Genomic DNA, 24,072 nt, shown 5'->3' with positions numbered 1-24,072 from the left:
TTCAATGAACTGATCTCACTTGGCAGGTGTTCGCTTGTTCTCTAAATAAGCGCAAACCTTACCTCTCCCTGAATGGAAGAAATTTTGCTAGAAACAAGGAAACTGGAAAGTAAAGTTGTAAGACTCCCCAGCTTCCCATTTCCCAGAGGCACAGTTCAGTGCTTGGCATATAGGTGGCAATTTAGTATTTCATTTATTCATAACAGTGAACTACATAAGACGAGAGGAAACTATCTCTTTCAAAACATGACCCTCTGTAGGACCCAGCTCTAGTGGACTGGACTAGCCAGGTTGGGCAAATCGTATTAATTCTATCTAACCCTGAAGGACCCAAGTAAAATTACAGCAGCTGACCAGAAGCCTTCAGTGCACCTCTGGGTCTTGTTTAACCCTCTCTGAATGGGAAGAGGAACAGTGCTGAGCGTTAGTTTATTTCTTTGACCCTGGGTGCTCCCATTGTATCCAACCCAGCACTTAGTACAGTACCTGGCTCATAGTAAGCGCTTAACAAATACCATAATAATCATTTCAGAAGACAGGTGCCGGTGGGTCTCCGTCAGGCATATGAAGAATCCCTTTGTGTTCCTTTTGTTTTTGTTTTATAGTACTTGTTGAGCACTTACTATGTACCAGACACTCTACTGAGAGCTATGGTAGATACAAGATAATCAGGATGGACACAGTCCCTGTCCCACATGGGGCTCACAGGCTAAATTGGAGGGAGGAGGATTTAATCCCCACTTTACAGATGAGGTAACTGAGGCACAGAGAAGTTAAGTGACTTGGCCAAGGACACACAGCAGGTAAATTACAGAGCTGGGATTGGAACCCAAGTCATCTGATTCCCAGACCTGTTCTCTTTCCATTAGGCTACGCTGCTTCTGTTTGTGCTAAGATTTTGTCTTGTGTAGAACACGGCGGCACCCTTACCACTTCAACTCTAGATCTGTAGTTTCCCTCAGCCTAAAAATATGAGTCTTTTCTAGAAACTTTATACCAACTTGGTTGGCAAAACAGGATTAGGGATGCTAAAATTAAAACAGAATCCAGACTCCTAAAGGAGGCCTCTTTGGAGGTTCGAGTTAGCATTATCCTAGGAAAGCCATGTATCTCCGCATTCCTCCTGCTCACAATCACTGCCATCATAGGTGATCAAAACCCTTCCCTGGGAAGAAGAGATCCTACAAGTAGTGCAGGAATGTCCTTCTATTTGAGTAGATCTCCAGAAGTGACTTTCTTCATGTGGTTTGCCTGTTCTGGGGCTCTGGATGGAAAATTTCCAAAGAACTCTCAGAGCAGACTTTCGGTAGAACTGAAAGAAATGGAGGAGAAGAAAATGAGGACTCTTTGACGACTACCGCGGAATTGGCATGCTCATTAATGCTTAACGTTTTAATCGGTACCTTTGGAACTGAAATTTGAAAACAGACTGCATATTAAAGTGACCACATACACCTAGCTAGAAATACCCCTCTTTTCTCCCCCCTCCCCAAACTTTGGTGCCTGCAAAAAGAATTGTGGATTTTTTGAGAACTTTAGAGTCAATGCTGTTGGCCCTGAAGGGAAAAAAACGACTATAAATCACTAATGAGCAAGAAAGCAGGAAAACCAGTAACCCAAACCAACTTCATGCCTTTATCTAAGTAGACCAAGCAAGGCACATTTGCAAGTAGATTAAATTTTGTCACCTAATCCAGTTTTGACATGCAATTTTCTGGAGTCCAGAAATTTTTTTTTTTTTAACAGTTGTCCCCTGTGCTTGCAAATGTAGGACTGTCTATCCATGGTTCAGGAAGAAAAAGTTTCCAGTGACCTATTGGTCAACCCAGGTCCTGGGGAAACTGTCCCATTCCTTCAGAGCACTTCATTCATTCATTCAACTGTATTTATTGAGAATTTACTGTGAGCAGAGCACTGTATTAAGCACTTGGAAAGTACAGTTCAGCAATAGAGACAATCCCTGCCCACCAGGCTTCCAGTCTGTCGGGGGCAGACATACTTAAAAACCCAGACAGCCACTACAGGGCTAGGAATAATAGAGCTGTCTTTCAAATTATCTTTTGAGCCCAACTACTCTGTCATTAGAAGGGGGAATGGTATGGAAATGGAGTTCTACTTTCTGTGTAGCCCTGACTTGCTCTCTTTATTCATCTGCCTCCCAGCCACACAGCACTTATGTATATATCTGTCATTTATTTATTTATATTAATGTCCATTTCTCCCTCTAGACTGTAAGCTCATTGTGGACAGGGAATGTGTCTCTTTATTGTTATACTGTACTTTCCGAAGCAATTAGTACAGTGCTCTGCACACAGGAAGTGCTCAATAAATATGCTTGATTATGTAGAACCTTGTGATCTCTCAGTGTTTTGACTACACACACCTCTTTTCCTCAAAATTCCACCCAGCTGAACCTACATGCATGGCAAGATTGTTGAGTATTATGCCACCTAGAAAAAAACATTATCAAACTGTTCCAGAAGGATGCTATTGGCAGTAGATATTATAGTCAATTACTAATTTCTGCAAAATTCTATGATGTCTAATGCTTCAATGAGGTGTGCAAGTACAGGGAAGTTCTGGGTTCTCTCTTTACTTCCTGGTCTCCCCCCCAACCCAGTACTTTCAAACCAACAAGGAGCCCAAAACGGATGGATGGACTGATGACAAGTGAACACTAAGAGAGGAAGCCCATGCTACCTTGTTTGGTTTTTCACTCTCCAGCCATCTCGACACTTCTTAAACCAGAGCGCCTGGCCAGGGGTTATGGTGGTCGGCTGAGGATCTTCAGCACAGAAGGTCAATCTGAGAGAAAAAATAAATAAGCAGTGATTAAAACCTAGGAACAGAAGAGTTTTCTAAAATGGACAACAGAGAGAAGGAAATTCTCATGGGCCTAATGAAAGATTTAAGATAATTGTTAAATAAACAATTATCGAGTTCATCATTGGTTCACTGTGGGTTCAGAATGTGTCCATTTATTGTTATATTGTACTCTCTCAAGCATTTAGTACAGTACTCTGCACACAATTAAGCACTCAAATAAGATTGACTGACTGACTGGTTCATGAATGGACTCTGAGACTAATGCTGGATTCTAGATTGTGAGCCTGTTGTTAGGTAGGGATTGTTCCCAAATTCTACTTTCCAAGCGCTTAGTACAGTGCTCTGCACACAGTAAGTGCTCAATAAATACTACTGAATGAATGGATGAAGAACTGAACGATTGTATTGAGATGAATGAGATCATTTAGGCCAAAAACAGACTGTATATTAGTTTATGCCTGTCTTCCTCTTCAAAAATAATAATTGTGGGTATTTTTAAGTGCTTAATATGCATCAAATACTGTACTAAGGGCTGGGGCTGATTCAAGATGAACAGATTGAACACTCCCTGTCACTCAGGGGGCTCAAGGGCTAAGAGGGAAGGAGAACATTTATAGGTGAAGTAGCTGAAGCCCAGAGAAGTTAAGTGACTTATCCAAGGTCACATAGCAGCAAGTGGCAGAGCTGGGATGTCTTACTCCCAAGCCCATGTTCTTTCCAAGGGGCCTTGCTATTAGAGTGTAAGTTCCTAGTGGACAGAGAATATATTGTTCACCCATTTGGTACTTTCCAAGGGCTGAATACAGTGCACTGCACCCAGTTGGCCCTCAGTAAACAGCATAGACTGGTGGAAAGAGGGTGGGCCTGGGAGTCAGAGGACATGGTTTTTAATCCTGGCTATGCCACGTCTGCTGTGTGACCTTGGGCAAGTCACTTAACTTCTCTGTGCCTCGGTTACCTCATCTGCAAAATGGGGATTAAGACTGTGAGCCCCACATTGGACAACCTGATTACCTTGTATCTACCCCAGCGCTTAGAACAGTGCTCAGCCGTTAGTAAGCGCTTAATCCCAATTACTACTGCTATTGCTACTAATCGGCTGGTGTAAACACAGTCTGAGGTTATCGGTAGTCTGGTCCCAGGGCCCGAACATGACAAATTTACAGAAGGAAATATCACAACTTCCTTTAAGCTTTGGTGGCGGGGGGCGGTGCAAAAGCATGGAGTGACTTTCCAAAGTGACAGTTGAGATCGCATACAAAGAAGGACGCCCATCTTGCTCTGGCCCTGGAGCGCAGGGGTTTGCTTGGTCTCCACCCGGTTTTGATTTCAGAAACGAGCCCGCTCTCGGAGTGGCGGCCCAACGTTACGAGGTGTTATACAAGCCGGGGGACCTGTCCGGCTCTGCACGGTTTATGGCCGGGTCTCCCGGGCAGAGGTGGGAAAGCTGCCTGCTGGCAGGAATCAGAGCGAGAGCTCCCCATACGTTCGACCCAGCAGCTCCAGACAAATTCCAGACCAAGCCTGACTTCTCTGGAGGTCAGGAATGTCGTTTTTATGTTGCCATTAGAACTGTAAGAAATTCAGGGGCCAAACTCATCTCAGTCTGTTGGACAGGGTGATGCTTGCGGTGAGTCTCTGAGAGGAACTTGGTCACACTTTTTCATTTAAAAAAAATAAAAAATGGTATTTCTTAAGTGCTTACTGTGTGCCAAGCACTGTACTAAGCTCTGGGGTAGATACAAGATACCAGGTTGGACACGGTCTCTGTCCCTCATGGGGCTCTCCATCTAGCGGGAAAGGAGAACAGGCATTTAATTCATATTTTTCAGATGACAGAGGAAGCTGAACTAAAGAGAATTATAGTGACTTATTCGAGATCACCCGACAGGCAAGTGGGCAGAGCCAGGATTAGAACCCCTCTGACCCTCAGGTCTATGTTCTTTCCACTAGGTCACACTGCCACTCAGGCTATTGATCTCTTACCCTTCCCCTCTTTTTCTTCCTCATCCTTCTCCCTCGTTAAGCCTCACTGAGGAGGCACAAGTCCCAGAAGTTGCAAGCCACCCACAACCCACTGGCAAAGCTGCTGAGAGAGGTAGCTCAACTCCAGCTGGCTAAAGATAAGGCCCAATTTCCAGATGGCACAACCTGGGTCTGTACTCCTCCCCTCCACACACTAAGTCACATGCAAACATCTTGGGCATTTTCATGCCGGCCTGGTCTGCCCTGACCCGAGGTGGAGAATTGGACTCAAAGGGCCCTCTAAAGAGGGGATGTTCACTCATATGACTTAACTGCAAAGTCGCCAGTGAATTATGTACACAATATCCTTAGCCTAGACGAGCCAGTGTTTAAAAGCTTTACAGAAGACAAGGGCTAGGAGAAATGGAAATAATGATTTCTAGTCATCCAACCCAGGGTGACAGAGTGAAAGATCAGTATGAATCAGGTCTCGTGGAAAGGCATTCCATCAGTCAGTGGTATTTACTATGCGCTTATTAGGTACAGAGCACTGTACTAACCGCTTGGGAGAGTACAGTATAGCAGTATTCGTGGACATGTTCCCTGCCCACTAATGTTTCTGGAGCCATTGGGAATCAGAAGGTGACTACCCTTTTGACCCTGAGTTTTCCTGCTGGATGCCTGAACTAGAAGACCAAGAGGAATCCACCCCACAACAACACCCACTCAGAAAGTGAGTGAGTGAATCTGAAAATGGTGAGTCAGTATCCTGAAATGCCATGTCTTAACTCTTCACTGTGACACTTATTGTTGCCTCCTACTCCTGTTGCTAATGAAGGTTCAGAGCTTTTTCCAGAAACTCTCTGATTCAAAGTTGGGGTTCCACATCTCTCCCTTACAGACCATGTTTTAAGGTGGCTTAGTGAAGCAGCATGGCCCAGTGGAAAGAGCATGGGCCTGGCAGTCAGAGGACCTGGATTCTAATCCCAGCTCTACCACTTGTTTTCTGTGTGATCTTGGGTAAGTCACTTTACTTCACTGTGCCTCAGTTTCCTCAACTGTAAAATGGGGATTAAATTCTTGTTATCTCTCCTACTTAAACTGTGAACCTCATGTGGGAAGAGGACTGGGTCTGACCTGATTATCTTGTACTTAGCCCAATGCTTAGAATAGTGTTTGACCCATAGTAAATGCTTAGCAAATACCATTAAAAAAATATACTTTTCTAAACTCAGTTTCTTCCACCCTGTGACACTTGCTCTGAAATATCTCTCAACCAGTATCATCTGACATCTGTAAAGTGCATATTACTCAAAGGGAGGAGGCAGTTATGCACAATCCTTTAAGCTTTGGGGGTAAAGGGTGCAGCTAAATTCTAAGGCAATTGTCCAGGCTCTGGGCTGGATTAAGAGTCGTGGGGCCCAGAGCAGGGCTGGATTGGGAGCTGTCTGGGCAAGGACTAGAGAGCGTGAGAGATATGGGAGATAGACATACACTTTGGAATTCTTTTCCCCCACCCAAAAACCTTTGGACCCAAAGGGACTGCTGGCTTGTCACTCACTTCTGCTGAGTTTCCCCAGACTTCACCCGGATGCGTCTTATGTGCAGCTCCTTCGTAGGGTTTTGGGGGTGAGACCAGTAGCTCCGCAGCTCCTTCCACAGATTGTACCAGGACTGAGAGGATCCCTCCCAGGTGAGTTTGATCTTCAGGAGATCACCCATGTCTTCTTCAGTGTAGACCAGAAAGGTGTTGGTGGCGTTCAGTCCAATCTCCTCGACTCTGCAAGTCAAGGAAGAAGCTAGCATCACTTTTACAGTCCCTCAGAGTAGTTGGCTGGGAGCGATCCTGCTGGGGACAGAATCATCAGTCTCATTCCCACTTCCCATGGGGAGACTGGCTCTGATTTACATTATGGGTCTGATTAGAGCCAAATGCCGTCGTTTGGCCTGGAAGCAGAATTCTTGGCTGTTTCTCGAGGATAAAAAGACACCTGGACCGTACTCCACCCTGCTACAGAAATGCAGGAACTCCTATTTATATCCTCTGCTTAGTCTGGGATGCTTGGTATGCTTCAAACAAGAAAGCAGTCTCTTTTAGAATCAAAGGATCATGAAATTAAAAAGAAAAAAGAAAAATCAGCACCTTGGGGGCCATTTTTTACGTGTGCATAGAATGCAAGAAGTGCTGGTCCCTCATCAGATTTTCCAGGCCCACCCAAACCCAAGGGCCACCATCTTGGATCCCAGAGGACCGCTAACTAACCGCTGTAAGGAAGATCAAAAATGTGAGAGAGATGGAGACTTCCAGCCCCGACACCATCCGTATGGCAGAGCCATGGCAAGCACTCATCGAAACCTCACTCCAGTGGAGAAACAGGAGCAAGTAGAGTGGAAAGGACCTGGGTTCTAATCCCATTTGCCGTGTGACCTTGGGCAAGTCATTTCAACTTTTCTGTGCATCAGTTACCTATCGATAAGGTAGGGATTAAGACTGTGACTTGCAGGACAGGGACTGGGTTCAACACTATTTGCTTCTACCCGACTCAGTGTTTAATTCAGTACCTGACACATAGTAAGTGCTTAAATACTACATCTATTTATTAAGAAGTCTTCCCTGACCAAAGGGCCGAACATGTAATTTGCAACAGATCCAAGAACCCAGGATGGAGGCATGAAGATTATGCCCCTTTAACTGCCATGAAAAAAAACTGTAATTTTTAAGAACTCCTCCCAGTTGGCTCTTTCCCCAGAAGTTTCCATTTTGCTGAACTGTCACTCTCTGCAACCCACCCAGAAAACCTTTACTGCTCGCCAGGTGCAACGGTGGCATCCTCTCCATCTGCCCAAGTGAACCAACTCATTTTCCCAGCACAGATAAAGGCAGCGGCTCCATGGACTTACATTTCCAGGGGAAGAGACTGAGAATCCGTGTTGGTGCCATAAAGGGTAACAAAAAAGGTTGGTTCGATCTCTCCCATGTCTTTGTAGCTGAAGACGTGGATTTTCATTTGATAATGGTACACTAATGAGATGAGAATATTGCATATGTTAACACAGGCTCTCAATTCCTTCACGACATACTGGCTACTGGCATCTATCTATTGCTGACAAAGGCTAAACACCATCTCTTTTCCTTCTAATTAAGTCCTCCAATTAAAGAGTCAAGAGACTTCTAATCTGATGATGCTCTCCAATCATACCAATCTGGTGAAGATTTCCTTTCCTGGGGATTGGGTTGGGGTTGGATCCAAACTTGTTGGCTAGGTCATTCTGCGTTTAATCTGATTATCATATATCTACCCCAACAGTGAGTCAGTCAACTGTATTTATTGAGTGCTTACTCTATGCAGAGCACAATACAAAGCACTTGGTTGAGTAAAATATAGGAACATAATAGACACATTTCCTGCCCACAAATAATGTTGGTATTTGTTAAGCACTTACTATGTGCCAAGCACTGTTCTAAGCGCTGGGGTAGACACAGGGGAATCAGGTTGTCCCACGTGGGGCTCACAGTCTTAATCCCCATTTTACAGATGAGGGAACTGAGGCACAGAGAAGTTAAGTGACTTGCCCAAAGTCACACAGCTGGCAAGTGGCAGAGCCGGGGTTCGAACCCATGACCTCTCACTCCAAAGCCCGTGCTCTTTCCAGTGAGCCACGCTGCTTCTCTGCTGGGCATAGAGTAAATGCTTAATACATACACTGGGGAAGCAGCATGGTCTAGTGGAAGATGGACAGACCTGGGAGTCAGAGGACCTGGGTTCTAACCAGCTCATTCACTTGTCTGTCTGTGACCTTGGGAAAAATCACTTAATTTGTCTATGCCTCATCTGTAAAATGAGCATTAAATCCTACTCCTAGTTAGACTGTGAGCCCCATGGGGGAGACTGTGTCCAACTTGAATATCTTATATCTACCCCAGTGCTTGGAGCAGTGCTTTGGCACATAGTAAGCACTTAACAAATACCATCATTATTGTTATTATTATTACATACCATTATCATCGTTACTGCTATTCCATCACAAAAACCACGTCGAGTTTCAAGTTAAAGACCGTTAAAGATCAGACATACCACCCAATTAGGAATGGACAATCATCTGAAAAATGGGCCACTGTGCCCTAATTTTTCCTTCATCAGATCCCAAGATATTCACAGAAGAATATTTGAAAAGAAAAAAAACAAAAACATTCTCATCCAACTCTCAGGATTTGAAAGTACTTGAATAATAATAATATTACTAGTAATATTTGTTAACGGCTTGCATTATCCCAAGCACTGTACTAAGCACTGGGGTAGATACAAGACAATCAAGACTATGCACTCCCTGATCAATGTGAGACTCACAGTGTTGTAGTCCATCATTAATCTTTCCAATGGTCCAGGACAGAGACAAATTATTTGTTACCTTTATTTTGCAAAGATGGTAGAAAAGAAAAACTCAGATTAACTAACTTGTCCCAGGGCAAGAATTGAAAGCAGGTTGCCTTCATTAGGTCTTCAGTAGTCGAAAATTGGCTTGGCCTAGTAGAAAGAGCATGGGCTTGGGAGTCAGAGGACTTGGGTTCTAATTCCACCTCTGCCTCTCATCTGCTGTGTGACCTTGGACAAGTCACTTAATTTCTCTATGTCTCAGTTACTTCATTTGTAAAATGGGAATTGAGGCTGTAAGCCCCATGTGGCACATGGACTGTGTCCAACTTGATTATTTTGAATCTACCCCAGTGCTTAGTACAGTGACTGGCACGTTATACACACTTAAATACCATTTAAAAAAAATAGATAGCATGGGGGCTGCCACTCAATCATAATTACTACTGGAACAAGGAGTTCCAGGCATATTCATCACTCAGTTTGATCGCAGGTATGAATCCACCTGGGAATCTGGCCCCATGTTTTTCCCTAGAAAAAGATTTGGTGCCAGTCTACTGCTCTGCCTCTGGTCATTCTGGCCTTTGCTTGTCCAAGTTCTGGCATGTTATAATTGCAAAATCAGACAACTCCAACAAGACCTGTTTGATGCATTGGTGAGCCCCACCCTGCTTTTATTTGCGCTCATCTTCCCATGAGTTCTGACAAAGATCCAGCAGAAGGGAATACCCATTCAAGAGGGGGCTTCCAGTCAGTGATGGTACTTTTCTAGAGTTAAAGAAATGTAACATCATGGTGGATTTAGGAGAAAAGAAATCCCTTTTTTACCCTAAAATTTATTCAATATGGAGTCCAGGAAGCAGACCCCTACCTTCCCTCCCTTGCAAGCATCTGAATCAGTAGATGCCATTCATTCATTCAATCATATTTATTGAGCACTCACTGTGTACTAAGCTCTTGTAAAAGTACAATCCAGAAACAAGCAGAAATTCCCTGCCCATAATGAGCTTATGGTCTACACGGGGAGATGACACTGGGTCAAATTCCTCAGGGAAAACTGGCCTGATCTAGTCGGCCGAGGTTCCTCATCTCTGGCTCACACAGGTTGAGCACGCATTCTCCAGCGATGAGACAGCAGTGAATGACCACAGACATCGATGAACAGAGCAAGGCTTTCAGACCCAGTGAAAAGCCAACCTCTTAGTGAACAGTCCTGCCACTAAGCTGGCCAAGATCCCTGTTACCATCAGGAATTAGATGAGGTGGAGGAGGAAGAGCTGTCTGATTGGACACTTCCTTTACTAAGCACTGGATTTTCACAGTCTCATAGCTTTGCTGTCAAAGTAACATTAAGATTCCTTTCCCTTTAATAAGAAGTTCCTCTTGGAGGCCCACACCCCTAGGTCTCCCGCTCTGGCCTCTGACCACCTTCAGCCGCTAGCTCATCTGTTAATCTACAGGAAAGTCGCTCGCCCTCCCCCAAGCCTCAGTGTCCTCATCTGCACAACGGATAGAAAAATACCCATCCTTCCTCATCTGGCCTCTTTACAGAGCCCATCAGAAATTCGGCAATCAAGGCAAAAGGTTGCAGAATTCTATATTAAGAAGAGTCTCCCTCCCTCCGGGAAGCAATATTATTACCTTTGAAGGGCATGCCCGCTCTGGTTTTTAGGTACATCTTGCTGTTCCTCTTGTTCCTTGTTTTCTTGGCATTGTAGCCAATGTTGTTGCAGCGGTTCTTCCTGCAGCTGAGGCAGATACCCTTCTTGAAACGGTTTGAGTCCGTGCACTGGAACGCAAAACTCTGCTTATCTTGGTTCACCAGGGAGTCCACAAAGAGGTGAACGGCTCGCTCGTGCTCACATTTCACCACCTCAGGGAATGCTAGTGGAAGGAAGGAAGAAGGACGGGGGAAAAAGGAGGCCCAGTTAGTCTTTCACCTAGTCCCAGCAGGAGCCAGTCAGCCTGCCCCTCTAGACTGAAAGCTCATTGTGGGCAGGGAACATATCTACCAACTCTGCCCTACCATACTCTCCCAAGCGCTTAATACAGTGTTCTGCAAACAGTAAGCGCTCAATAAATACGATTGATCGATCCATCGCCTTCCCCTGAGAGTGGGAAAGCTCATTTTGATTAGGACTTGAACGTGGACCCAGAAAGGCAGGAGATGGCTCATGGGTACCCCCTTCAAGATCAGTGCTGCTTTTGGAAATAAAATGAGAAAAAGCTCAAACTCTTAATGCCGCCCTAAAGGTCAGGGGCTGGGGGTATGGGGATTTCTGGAAGAGCAGCTCAAGCTAACAACTTTGGACTACTTCAAGGAGCCAGACTCCCAGACTACCAAGATGTCTCCCAGATTATCCCTAGAGTGCTTGGTTCTTGCCCCTGGATGCTCCACCTGCTGAACCCATGGGCTTCATTTTTGCTCAGTTAGCAGAATTATTTCAGCTCCAAATTCACTTTACCCAAGCCTAGTTGAAAATCAGTTATCTTCCCCTATAGTACTTGTAGTGCTTATTTAAGTGCTTACTGAGCACAGAGCACATTAGTAAGCTCCTGGAAAAAATACACGGCTAAGAGTCAGAGGCCCTTCAGGAGCTCACAGTCTTCAAGTAAGGTGGTGCATGACACTAGGGAAGATGAAACAAATTTTAAACTATTCCGAGAAGTCACGTTAGTCCATTTGAAAAAATAATAACCGGATAAAGTAGCCGTGGAGACAGAGGGCGTGCGTGAGAAGCTGGCACAGTGTGGCAACCTTAACTGGCTCCCAGGATGGTGCTCTGCTTCAAGGTCACACCGCTCCACGTGTAGCCAAGGGAATGTAGAGTAAATCCAACGAGAAAGGAAGGGAGGGAGGAATGGAAGGAGGGAAGGAGGGAAAGGGAGGGAGGGAGAACTTACTTCCATATGCAATTGATCCTAAAACATCATTTAGCCCACAGCCAGGCTGGAAGTCTCCCCCATTAGGGTAAATGTCCATGTGTCCCACTGGCATCTGGATCCCGATACTCAAACCAAAAGACTTGGTGTACGTGTGGAGGACGTCCACAAAGTCCGCGTCGTCTGGAGAGAGGCGGCGGTCTGCGTCCACTCCTTCGAACATAGGGCCCGCTGGATCCAAACCTAGACCGAGGAAAGAGAAGGAAAGGATGGGTTCAGCTCCTTGGGAATTGGCGATTGGTGGGATGAACCATCGAGGGATGGGTTACGAAGGGCGGTCAGCATTCGCGACTGCTTTATTTTGATGGGATTCTGGACCGTGAGAGGTTGGGCACTGGGATCGATGAATAGGCACTGCTAAAGTTTGAGCTGGTGGAAAGAGCGTGAGACTGGGAGTCCAGAGACCTGGGTTGCAGGCCCGGCTCTGCCACTTACCTGTTTGACCTCGGACAAGTCACTTAACCTCTCTGTGCCTCAGTTTCCTCAACTGTAAATTGGAGATTGAAGACCCATTCCCCAAAACTCTCAGACGGCACAGCCCTGAGTGGGACAGGGACTGAGTCTGATCTGATTATCTTATATCTATCCCAGCCCTTGGCACAGAGTGAGTGCCTAATAAATGTCACCCTTATAAAACCTCTAGTTTACTGCAGTGATTTTTAAAAATTCCTGTTTTAAGCAGGTGTAATGGATAAAAGATCTTTGCCCTATTTCCTTTATTTTTTGTATGAAGAAAGGAAAAAGGCTCTATGGGGGGATTAAATAATGTTAGGATCTAATAGTTTCTGCAGCATCATGGAAGCTGGGATGGACTGAAGGAATGTGAACTGAGGTAATATGATGGAGGCAGGTTAGGATTCCCAGGGTCACACAACTATCAGGTCTTATACGGCTCCAGCAAAAATGCAGTTCTACAGTAGACAATTCAATGGACCGATCCAGATCCTACTGGAGGGAAGGGAGACTCCCTAAAAAGGAAGAGTTAGCCAGATGCAGAAGAAACATTCTTTATTTGCCCCTGAAGAGTCCTGATTATCCAGTAGCTTCTGCCAGAAAACTAGAGGAGAAAGATTGAGCAAGGCCTCTAATTTAAGACATCAGTCAAACCCATGCACGCCGCAGGCCTACGGAGTCATCTGTTCCCAAAATAAAACTGGCAGAGGCAGGGGGCGAGGGGGGGGGGGCTTCCTTCACTAGTGCCCCAGGAGAGGGAACTCATTAGCAGTAGGGATTCTTCTCTGCTACAGTATCACCACCTTCAGGAAACAATGCAATGTGCAGCTCCATCCCTAGTATCCAGCCCCTAAATCACATAGTCAATCAATGATATTTAATAAGTGCTGACTTTGTGCAAAGCACTGAATTATGCATGTGGGATTTAAGCAGGGCTTTGAAGATGCCGCCTCTGACACTTAGGAATTTACTGCTTCTAGCAGCTTGGCGTAGGGGATACGGCACAGGCCTGGGATCAGAAGGTCGTGGGTTCTAATCCAGGCTCCGCCACTTGTCTGCTGTGTGAACTTGGGCAAGTCACTTCACTTCTCTGGGCTGCAGTTCCCTCTTCTGCAAAATGGGTAATAAGACTGTGAGATCCATGTGGGACAGGGACTGTATCCAACCTGATGAGCTTGTATCTTCCCCAGTGCTTAGTACAGAGCCTGGCACATTGTCAGTGTTCAACAAGTACCGTTTAAAAAACAAAAACCTTCCCAGCTAAACTATCTTTAGTACTTAGCAGCCTGGAAGAACAGGCTTCTTGTCCAAAATTATACACCCTCCTCTGTCCTGTCAGTCACCTCTGTGCAACAACTCAAGGGGAAGTGATCTGTTGTCATCTATAGTAAGAGGCAAATCTTGGATCTCAGAGTCCAGTCCAAACAGGGCAAAGGGCTAATTAGGGTTCCACCAACTCCAGATGACAAGGCAAGCTAAAAATGAAGTAACAATTTGCTAACAGCTGCCACCCAGAGGGTCAGCAGGGAGCAAAATCGTAGTGCCTCCTCACTCTTCCCTGCTGACCTGGGCTCCAACTTAGTAACCCTGAGGTGGTGACTAGCGAGGCTAGCTCAGTGACTCTCCAAGGACTCCTTCTCACAGACCATTCACTGAAAGATTTTTTGCTTGTTTGTGTCACTGAATCCCATTCGCCACTGATCTCCTGCAAGGACTCTGTGGTCCACAGCAGCCAGCTTGGGCCTTAAATCTCATGCCACTCATAAGATGGCGAGGGGAATGCGGACAGTGGAATCAGGAATGGCAGAGCCTGGAACTGCCTTCCCCACCCGGAGCTAAGGGAGGCCTGTCTAAGGGGCAGCCCTCCCAGCGGATACCTTCCCATCTTGGGAAACTTTAGTTCTTAGGAAGTTATGCTACATCTACAGCAGGTAAGTGTGTGTGCGTAATAATAATTGGGGTATTTATTAAATGCTTACTATATGCCAAGTACTGTTCTAAGAAGTGGGGTGCCTACAAAGTAATCAGATTGGCCAGTCCCTGTCCCACATGGGGCTCACAGTCTTAATCTCCATTTTACAGGTGAAGTAACTGAGGCACAGAGAAGCGAAGTAACTTGCCCAAGATCACACAGCAGACATGTGGCAGAACAGTGAGAGAGAGTGTGTGTGGGGTGTGTGTGTGAGAGAGAGAGCAGATGAATGAACTCGCAATAATCTAATAATAATAGTCACTGAGTTCTCGAGACAGATCTGAGAGTTCAAGAAACAAATCCAGTTTGCAGTTTGCTCCTGAGTAGTGAAAGGAGAAAGGTCTCTTTCTATAACAATAAACTACCCAAGTGATAACGAGACTATTTGATCTAGTGCTTTTCTTCCAAAGTACTTTCCCATCTCCTGTCTCGCCTTACATTCCAGTGAAGGTGGGGAAGGAATCATTATCCCCATTTTCCCCAAGAGAAAGTTGAAGCCCAGAAAAGTTAAGTGATTTGCTCAAGGACACCCTGTTGATCATTGGCAAAGCCCAGACTGGAAAGCTGGGTTTCCTGATTCCCAGCATAGTATTGTTCCCATTAGTTCAATGGTTTTCAATCTGTGTGTCACCCCACAGCTGCGGGACAGAGAGTGGAATTCCCAGCCAACTACCTTAGCCAGTCCTTTCACAGAACCCAAGATGAACGATTTTGCAATGTTTTCCCCTTCTTCTCACTCCCTGAATCTACTCCACTCCTACAGATTTCAGGCAGTGACATGGGTACCTTATCCTGTATTGGGCATGTCCCAACAACAACAACAAAAATATTTTGAAACATCCCAGCATTAATCTCTAAGGCTTTTGGGTGGTGGGGAAGAGGATGGATCTCCACCTGACTGCGTTTCTTACCTGTGATCCTGCCGATTGTTCCCTTAACGAAGTTGCCAGCGTACCCGGCAACGTGAGCTCCGAGACTATAGCCAATCAGGTGAACGTTCCCGAGGGGAAAATGATGCTTTTCCTGAAATTGCAAAGAAGTAGTCTATCAGGAGGTTGCACTCCCCTGCCTAAAAAAGTTAAACTACCAATCAATAGTATTTACTGAGAGCTTACTATGTGTAGAGTGCTGTACTAAGCGCTCAGGAGAGGACACTTACAAGACAGTGGGCAGATACATTCCCTGCCCACCATGGAGCTTATCTCTGGCAAGATGAACCAATTAGAGGTCAGACCATCACCCTTCCAGCATTTTGTCTTACGCTGTCGAGTCTTTTCTGACCCACAGTGACTCTGTGGACACATTTCTCCCAGAACGCCCCACCTCCATCCACAATCATTCTGGCAGTGTATCCACAGAATTTTCTTGGTAAAAACACACAAGTGCTTTACCAATGCCTTCTTCCACGCAGTAAACTTGAGTCACCGCCCTCGACTCTCTCCCATGCCACTGCAGCCCAGCTCAGGTGAGTTTTGACTTGTAGCAGATTGCCTTCCGCAAACTAGCCATGGCCCAAGCCAGGAATAGAATGGGTATGCCTCTGCCTGACTCTCCCTCCCCTAGCCGAGACTGGTAGAGTACTGGAAACTCTCCAGGTGCAATCCTTAGAGGGAACCAGCATCTTAATTTGCCCGTAATCATGCTCCCAGAGAAGGGTGATTATTACCCAGATCCTCCAGCTCAAAACCCCATCTTCCCGAATGATCCTGAATAAATACAGAAGCAAAGCCAGGATTTTTGTTTCCCTTGTCCAAAAACCATTTCCTTTTCCTTGTAAAGGCCTGCCCTAGGTTTGCCCTTATCGCCAGTAAATCATTAATCTCTGAAAGTGAATTTGAGCCCTGGGGCATCCACATGTTTTGGGGGCCCCATTCACAAGGTTAGTTAATATCTAGCTACTCTCCATCAGGATCAGGGAACTCAGAAGTCTGTAGATTCCTCCCCACTCCCAGATCCCTTCCCGCTGTGGGGAGTGGTTTCCAAGAGCAGCGGGCTGGTGTCTCTCGAGAAGCAGAATGTCTTGGAATTTACCTGCAACCAGTTCAGCATCTTAGCGATGTCTTTCCCAACCACTCTGGTGTGGTTCACGGCATCTGTGTAGAGCTGATGAGCCAGAGGAAGCCAGTCCACCACGACCACATTGGCCTCCTTCTCTCTCTCCTGGATGGCTGACACGAGCTTGTCCAGCCAATTTTCAAACATGCCACTCATCTGCAAGAGGAAGTAGAAACTTTAGATTCCCCCGGGGACTTCAAGAACCTCAGTGAAGCTGTCGACAAGCCGACCTGCTGACCTTCTGACTCTCTCGACCCTAAAGTTTTCATAAACTTCCTCGATTTGGAGATCAGACATCTTACAGTGGGTGGGGCAGAGATCCTGATACCCTCCTATTCCTGAGTCCTGGTGTAAGGCCCCTCCAACTTTTCAAACCCCGAGCTGCATTCAGCTGATGGGCTTCTCAACCTTTGGGAGAATGAATAAACACGGAACACAATCCTGCCCAGTTACAGTAGCACTGTCAGGAATCTGCTCACTGCACTTTGGTACCTGGATGAAGATTGCCATCAGGATGAATGAGTATGAGTGCTACTCTGATCTGAAGGTGGCAAATCTCAGAGTTTAAATCCCTTTGTTGAAGTATCTTTCATCATGAATTGCTCTGCTAGGACACGCATAAAAGCTCTAGCACTTTAAAAGGGCAGCAGGGGCCAACACCATTCGCTTCTTTCGGATTCATGGAGACAGTCAAGTTACTCCCCTCAGCCTCTACTGACACTGGGATACTGGAAGGCAGCAGCTGACTGATGTAATTAAGTGTAATTAAATGTGTTCTTAAGGGCTAGTCATGTTACATTGCTGCTTTGAGGAGTAAAACTTGTAAGCAGGCCATAAGCCAGCATTAAATACCACCAAACCAGGGACACAGAAGGCTCTTCTTCAGTGCAGTGACTGAATGCATTCTTCACAGATGCCTGAATTACAAGCAGCCGGCAAAGAGAGGGGAAACAAAAAATCTGGAAACATTGGTGATCCCTTTAATTGATCGGCACAAAGGAAAGCAGATACTATCTATTGCTTCAGAGTGCCCTCCCTCACTCCTCACCGTCCACCCGTGGATGATGAAGAAGGTCTTGGCAGTCATGTTGAATCCACAGTCTTCTAAATGCTCGTCATGACCTATGGTGAGTTTGCAGCCTTCGTGTTCTGGGTCTGTAGAAGTGCAGACCTTAAACTTCACCTGGTGTTTGGGGTGAATGTGTCTTCTCCCGGGCTCCACGTGCTCATCTGGGATGTCGCCTGGTGATGGAAGAATGAATCAATCAATCAGTCACATTTATTGAGTGCTGTGTGTAGGGCACTGTACTAAGCACTTGGGAAAGTACCAACAACAATATAGCAGATGCATTCCCTACCCACGACAAGCTTATGGTCTAGAAGATGACTTACTGGAGCAGAGTTCATGTTTCAACTCACTGAACTGGTCTTTCTCAACAAGTCAATTTTTCTAGTCTGTTCCCCTTCCCCATTCTTCCCTCCTCCTCTGTAAACCTTTCATCCTTTCCCTTTTCTCCCTCAAATCTCTGTGCTGCCCCACCACCTTCCCAAAGTCAGTCCTAAGGAGAAATGGACAAATAGCAGAGACTGAGTCACCAGGTGAGCAAAACAGCATTTTCCAGATGGACTAGTCATTTATTTCAGCCCCACCAAGAACAGGATGCCTACATTTTAGGAAATGGACTGGCTTCCTGGGACTCTGGAAACCACTGATGCCTGTAGGTTGTTTTTTTTGTTTCATTTTTTTTTTTTTTAAGTGGCCAAGCTGCTGTTCTCTCTCCACACTCCCTCTCTCTGTCACTAGGCCATCCTAAATTTTTTCCTTGATAATATATTGAAGAGTTTGGGAAGCATGCCAGCTCTCTAACCCACTGGCCCAGGAAAAAAGATCAACTTGGATTAATATCAACAAGGATTAAAGGAAAGAGGGGAGGGGGCGCGGGGAGCAAGGATAAAGGATAAGCAAGGTTAGGCCCACCAAGTGAAGCTGGTTGAACATGAGCTGTTATGGAGGATAAGGTTTCAAAAAAAGAGTGCCCCAAATTTTTAGCTAGTGTGCACACCAGAGAAAATGGCCAGATTTGAGCATAGCCATTGCTGGAATAACGGGAAACAAAAAAGGCAGAGATTTAACTAGTCACTTTACTACCTCTGCTGCCCTAGATTTACTAAACGCTCAGCATTTAGGGTCAAGTGAGAATCTGGAAGAGAGAGAGAAGGGAAAGCTCCTGGCTCCTCTGCATTAATATGCTCAGTTTCTCTTTATTCAATCACCAGTAGCACTTACTGAGCATTAACTGTGTGCAGAGCACTGTATTAAGCACTTGGGAGAGGACGATACAAGTCCTGGCCATCTCTGCACCCAGATTTCTCTGCAGATTCCAGTTACCAACCCTTCCTTAAAGCCATTACGGCATTACCAGAGCAATTTTTCAGGTGGTTCTAAATTACTTCTCCAATCATACAAATGGGTGAGCCAGTACAGAACAGTCCAGGGCTTTGCAGAGCCCCGAAACAGCGGTTTACCACAAACTGGCAAGGGTGTGTGTAATTTGTCCACTCTCCCTTCATCAAGAATTGGCGGTCCTTCCAAAGCATGCTGCAAAAGTGTGTGTGGTGGGGGGAGGTGGGAGAAGTGAGGAAGTGGAAGAACATGTGGTCCTGGCTGAGGCCAGGCACAGGTTATATCTTGCACATCAGGGAAGAAGGGGAAGAACGAAGAGGAGAGGCAGAAAAGAGGAAAAACTGGAAGAAAGAGGAGACAGTGATGGGAAGGAGGAAGCAGGCTTCCTCCTGGCACAATTTTTCCAGTAATCTCACAAAACCCAGCAAGGCTCTGGTCAAGGACAGGTTAGCTTGCTTGGATGGCAGATACCTTGACTTTATGCAGAGCTTTTATTTTCCTGAAGGGCTTTCATATTAGAGTTTATCTCATTTTTGTCCTCAAAACATCCTTCTGAGATGGGGATAATGCCTGCCTCTCCCTGTTTTACAGATGAAGATTCTGAGGTGTAGAGAGGTCAAATGACTATGTCCAGGGTCACACAACAGGCCAGAACTGGGACTAAAACCCGGGTCCTCCTACTCTTAGACACATGCTGGGACCGAAACCCGGGTCCCTCTACTCTTAGACCCGTGCTCTCTGCCACACTTCTCCCTCACCTACCCCCCATCCTCCTAGAAAGACAAATCGCTCTTAAAACAAACCATTGTGGAATGCGGGCAGCAGGAACTTTGATCATCTTAACTTCGAGAATCAGTATAAAAGGTCCTGAGGGGACTGGAGGGGGCAAAGAGAGAGATACCAACGCTACCTCGACCAACGCTACAAAAACCGAAAAACAGAGAGAAAAGTCTAACTTGAGAGGACATAAAAAAAACCTCTTCATTTATATCAAGCTCAGAGCCCAATTAGTCACGTTTTACGGAGGTTACCCTGCTACAGAGCCCGCAAGGAACAAGTGATCGCCCCGATCTGTTAGGCAAAGAAAGAAACGCGGGCGGAGGAGGAGGGGAGGGAGAGAGAGGAGGAAGAAAGATTTTAGGACGGAACGATAGAAGATAAATGAGAAATAAAAGAGAGAAGTTTACCTTTCAGCCTTCCTTCCGCAATTCCCTGGGCAGAACTCCCCGCTAGGATGCAACAGTAGATAGTCTCAATGAAGAGCAGAGAAACGAAGGGTCTCATTGCTTTCCAAAAAAAAAAAATGAAAGAAAAGAACCGAAACACCCAGGTCGGGATCCCGATAAAGGCTTCCCTTTCTGAAGGAGCTGGGGGAGGCAAGATGGGCTGGGCTTCCAGCCCAAGAAGAAGGGGAGCGTACGGAGAGTTAAAAGGGGGGATCGGGAGGGTGTAGGGGCGGGGGGAACCCCGCAAATTAAAGGAGACGGGGTGGGAGCGTGCGGTGGAGAGTTTGAGCCCCTCGCTGCAACCTCGGCCTCCGTGGGGGGTGATGTGGGGGGGGAAAAGTCGGTGGCTGTCACATCGAGGGGCGCCGGGTTGGAGGTTTTAAAGAACCCGAGTCATCTGACCCATCGCCAGATGGTAATTTGCCTAATTTATGCGCTTCCTCGGGCGCTGATTGGTCACACCTCCCTCCCCCAGCCCCGGGGGCGGGGGGGCTCCCCAAAGTTTGAATGAAAGCGGCGCAGCGCTCGTTCCCCGCTCACCGCGTGGCGCCCGGGGCCCCGCGCCCCTCCCCATCCCGCTCCCCCGCCGTAAAAAATTATAGTAAAATAATGTTGGGATTTGTTAAGCGCCTACTATGTGCAGAGCACTGTTCTAAGCGCTGGGGGAGATACAGGATCATCAGGTTGTCCCCCAGTTCATCCCCATTTTACAGAGGAGGGACTGAGGCCCAGAGAAGTGAAGTGATGTGCCCACAGTCACACAGCTGACCATAATAATAATGTTGGGATTCGTTAAGCGCTTACTATGTGCGGAGCACTGTTCTAAGCGCTGGGGGAGATACAGGATCATCAGGTTGTCCCCCAGTTCATCCCCATTTTACAGAGGAGGGACTGAGGCCCAGAGAAGTGAAGTGACGTGCCCACAGTCACACAGCTGACCATAATAATAATAATAATGTTGGTGATTGTTAAGCGCTTACTATGTGCAGAGCACTGTTCTAAGCGCCAGGAGAGATACAGGGTCAGCAGGGGGTCCCACGTAGGGCTCGCCGTCTTCATCCCCATTTTCAGATGAGGCCACTGAGGCCCAGAGAAGTGAAGGGACTTGCCCACAGTCACACAGCTGACAAGTGGCACAGCCAGGATTGGAACCCACTCCCAAGCCCGGGCTCTTTCCACTGAGCCACGCTGCTTCCCAAGAGCCAGAGCTGGGGTTCGAACCCCTGGCTCAGTGGAAAGGGAATGGGCTTGGGAGTCAGAGGTCATGGGTTCGAATCCCGGCTCCACCACTTGTCAGCTGTGTGACTTTGGGCAAGTCCCTTGACTTCTCGGAGCCTCAGTTACCTCATCTGTAAAATGGGATCAAGACTGTGAGCCCCACGTGGGACCACCTGATCACCTTGTATCCTCCCAGCGCTTAGAACAGTGCTTTGCACATAGTAAGCGCTTAACAAATGCCATCATCATGACCTCTGATTCCCAAGCCCGGGCTCTTTCCACTGAGCCACGCTGCTTCTCCCAGACCGCGCCCCGGATACACCCGCCCGCTGGGCCACCTCCTGGCAGGGCGGCTCCCCCGAATTAAGCTTTCCTGCCGCTTACTACAGTCCCCCTCTGCGGCCCGCAGCGCGCCCTAGGGGGGAAAGACTCACGGGGCGTGGGTTCTAATCCCGCCTCCGCCGGGTGACCTGGGGCAAGCCGCTTCGCTTCTCTGGCCGCGGGGAACCCCCACGTGGGGGCAACCCGATTGTCTTAGCGTTTAGGACAGTGTTTTAATGAGATGTTCATCCCCTTGATTCTATTTATTGCTATTGTTTTCGTCTGTCTCCCCCGATTAGACTGTAAGCCCCTCAAAGGGCAGGGACTGTCTCTATCTGTTACCGATTTATCCAGTCCAGGCGCTTAGTACAGTGCTCTGCACATAGCAAGGGCTCAACAAATACTATTGAATGAACGAATGCCTTGCACGTAGTAAGCGCTTAACGAATGCCGCCATCATCATCATTATTATCCGGTGACTTAATAATAATAATAATAATGTTGGTATTTGTTAAGCGCTTACTATGTGCTGAGCACTGTTCTAAGCGCTGGGGTAGACACAGGGGAATCAGGTTGTCCCCCGTGGGGCTCGCAGTCTTCATCCCCATTTTACAGATGAGGGAACTGAGGCCCAGAGAAGTTAAGTGACTTGCCCACAGTCACACAGCTGACAAGTGTCTTCTACCCCAGCGTTGAGAACAGTGCTTGGCGCATTCATTCCTTCATTCGATCGTGTTTATGAAGCTCCCACTTTGTGCAGAGCACTGGACTGAGCGCTTGGAAAGTTAAATAGGGCAGTAAAGAGAGACAATCCCTGCCCAACAACGGGCTCACAGGCACATAGTAAGCGCTTAAGCCTCAGTTCCCTCATCTGTAAAATGGGGATTAAGACTGTGAGCCTCATGTGGGACAACCTGATTACCCGGTAATAATAATAATAATAATAATGTTGGTATTTGTTAAGCCCTTACTATGTGCAGATCACTGCTCTAAGCGCCGAGGTAGATACAGGGTAATCAAGTTGTCCCACGTGAGGCTCACAGTTAATCCCCATTTTACAGATGAGGTAACTGAGGCACAGAGAAGTTAAGTGACTTAATAATAATAATGTTGGTATTTGTTAAGCGCTTACTATGTGCAGAGCACTGTTCTAAGCGCCGAGGTAGATACAGGGTAATCAAGTTGTCCCACGTGAGGCTCACAGTTAATCCCCATTTTACAGATGAGGCAACTGAGGCACAGAGAAGTTAAGTCACACAGCTGACAAGTGGCAGAGCCGGAAGTCCAACTCATGACCTCTGACTCCGAAGCCCAGGCTCTTTTCCACTGAGCCACGCTGCTTCCCGGTCTCTACCCCAGCGCTTAGAACAGTGTTCTGCACATAGTAAACGCTTAACAAATACCAACATCATTATTATTGTTAAGCAACGTGGCTCAGTGGAAAGAGCCCGAGCTTGGGAGTCAGAGGTCATGGGTTCGAATAGTGGCTCCGCTCCTTGTCTGCTGTGTGACCTTGGACCAGTCGCTTCACTTCTCTGTGCCTCAGTTCCCTCATCTGTCACATGGGGATGAAGACTGTGAGCCCCACGTGGGACAACGTGATCACCTTCTATCCTCCCCAGCGCTTATTCATTCGTTCAATCGTATTTATTGAGCGCTTACTGTGTGCAGAGCACTGTACTGAGCGCTTGAAAAGTACAATTCGGCAACAGAGACAATCCCCGTCTACAACGGGCTCACAGTCTAGAAGACTTAGAACAGTGCTTGGCACATAGTAAGCGCTTAAAAAGTACCATACTTTGTTATTATTATTATCATTATTTACTGTGTGCCAAGCACTGTACTAAGTGCTTGGCACATAGTAAGCGCTTAACAAATACCATAATTATTATTAGTAGCAAGCGCTCAATAAATACGATTGAACGTGTGAACAACCCTAACTCTGACCGTCCTGTCCGTCCCCTCCTCCTCTCCCTCCCCACGCACACACACACTAAAAAAAAACGCTAAGAGCCTGATCGGGAGAGCCTGGTGCCAGGCTTGGTTTTTCCTGGCTCAGTGGCAAGAGCCCGGGCTTGGAAATCAGAGGTCATGGGTTCTAATCCCACCCCACCACCTGTCAGCTGTGTGACTTTGGACAAGTCATTTCACTTCTCTGGGCCTCAGTTCCCTCATCTGTAAAATGGGGATTAAGATTGTGAGCCCCACGTGGGACAACCGGATCACCTCATATCCCCCCCCCCCAGCGCTTAGAACAGTGCTTGGCCCATAGTAAGTGCTTAACAAATACCATTATCATTATTTGTTATTATTATT

The 24,072-nt window shown here is 46.7% G+C and overlaps 1 protein-coding gene and 1 non-coding gene across 2 annotated transcripts; both read right to left on the bottom strand.

Annotated features, from left to right (window-relative positions):
- Positions 1 to 809: 809 nt before the first annotated feature.
- Positions 810 to 20,557, bottom strand: LIPG (lipase G, endothelial type). The gene is made up of 10 exons (XM_007660210.3): positions 20,179 to 20,557; positions 17,636 to 17,829; positions 16,564 to 16,743; positions 15,444 to 15,555; positions 12,069 to 12,290; positions 10,806 to 11,048; positions 7,693 to 7,813; positions 6,353 to 6,571; positions 2,701 to 2,805; positions 810 to 1,312 (listed from the first exon to the last, which is right to left on the bottom strand). Exons 1-10 carry the CDS (start codon positions 20,273 to 20,275, stop codon positions 1,291 to 1,293), a joined length of 1,515 nt encoding a protein of 504 aa, XP_007658400.1. The 5' UTR covers positions 20,276 to 20,557; the 3' UTR covers positions 810 to 1,290.
- LOC114810949 lies at positions 16,008 to 16,145 on the bottom strand. The gene has a single exon (XR_003758638.1). It is a non-coding gene; the product is annotated as a small nucleolar RNA SNORA7 (small nucleolar RNA).
- Positions 20,558 to 24,072: the final 3,515 nt, after the last annotated feature.

Source organism: Ornithorhynchus anatinus, chromosome 3, assembly GCF_004115215.2.
Source record: "Ornithorhynchus anatinus isolate Pmale09 chromosome 3, mOrnAna1.pri.v4, whole genome shotgun sequence".
In the NCBI taxonomy this organism is placed as follows: Eukaryota; Metazoa; Chordata; class Mammalia; order Monotremata; family Ornithorhynchidae; genus Ornithorhynchus; species Ornithorhynchus anatinus.
Note: the sequence above shows the minus strand (reverse complement) of the source record. Positions and strands in the feature narration are given on the sequence as shown.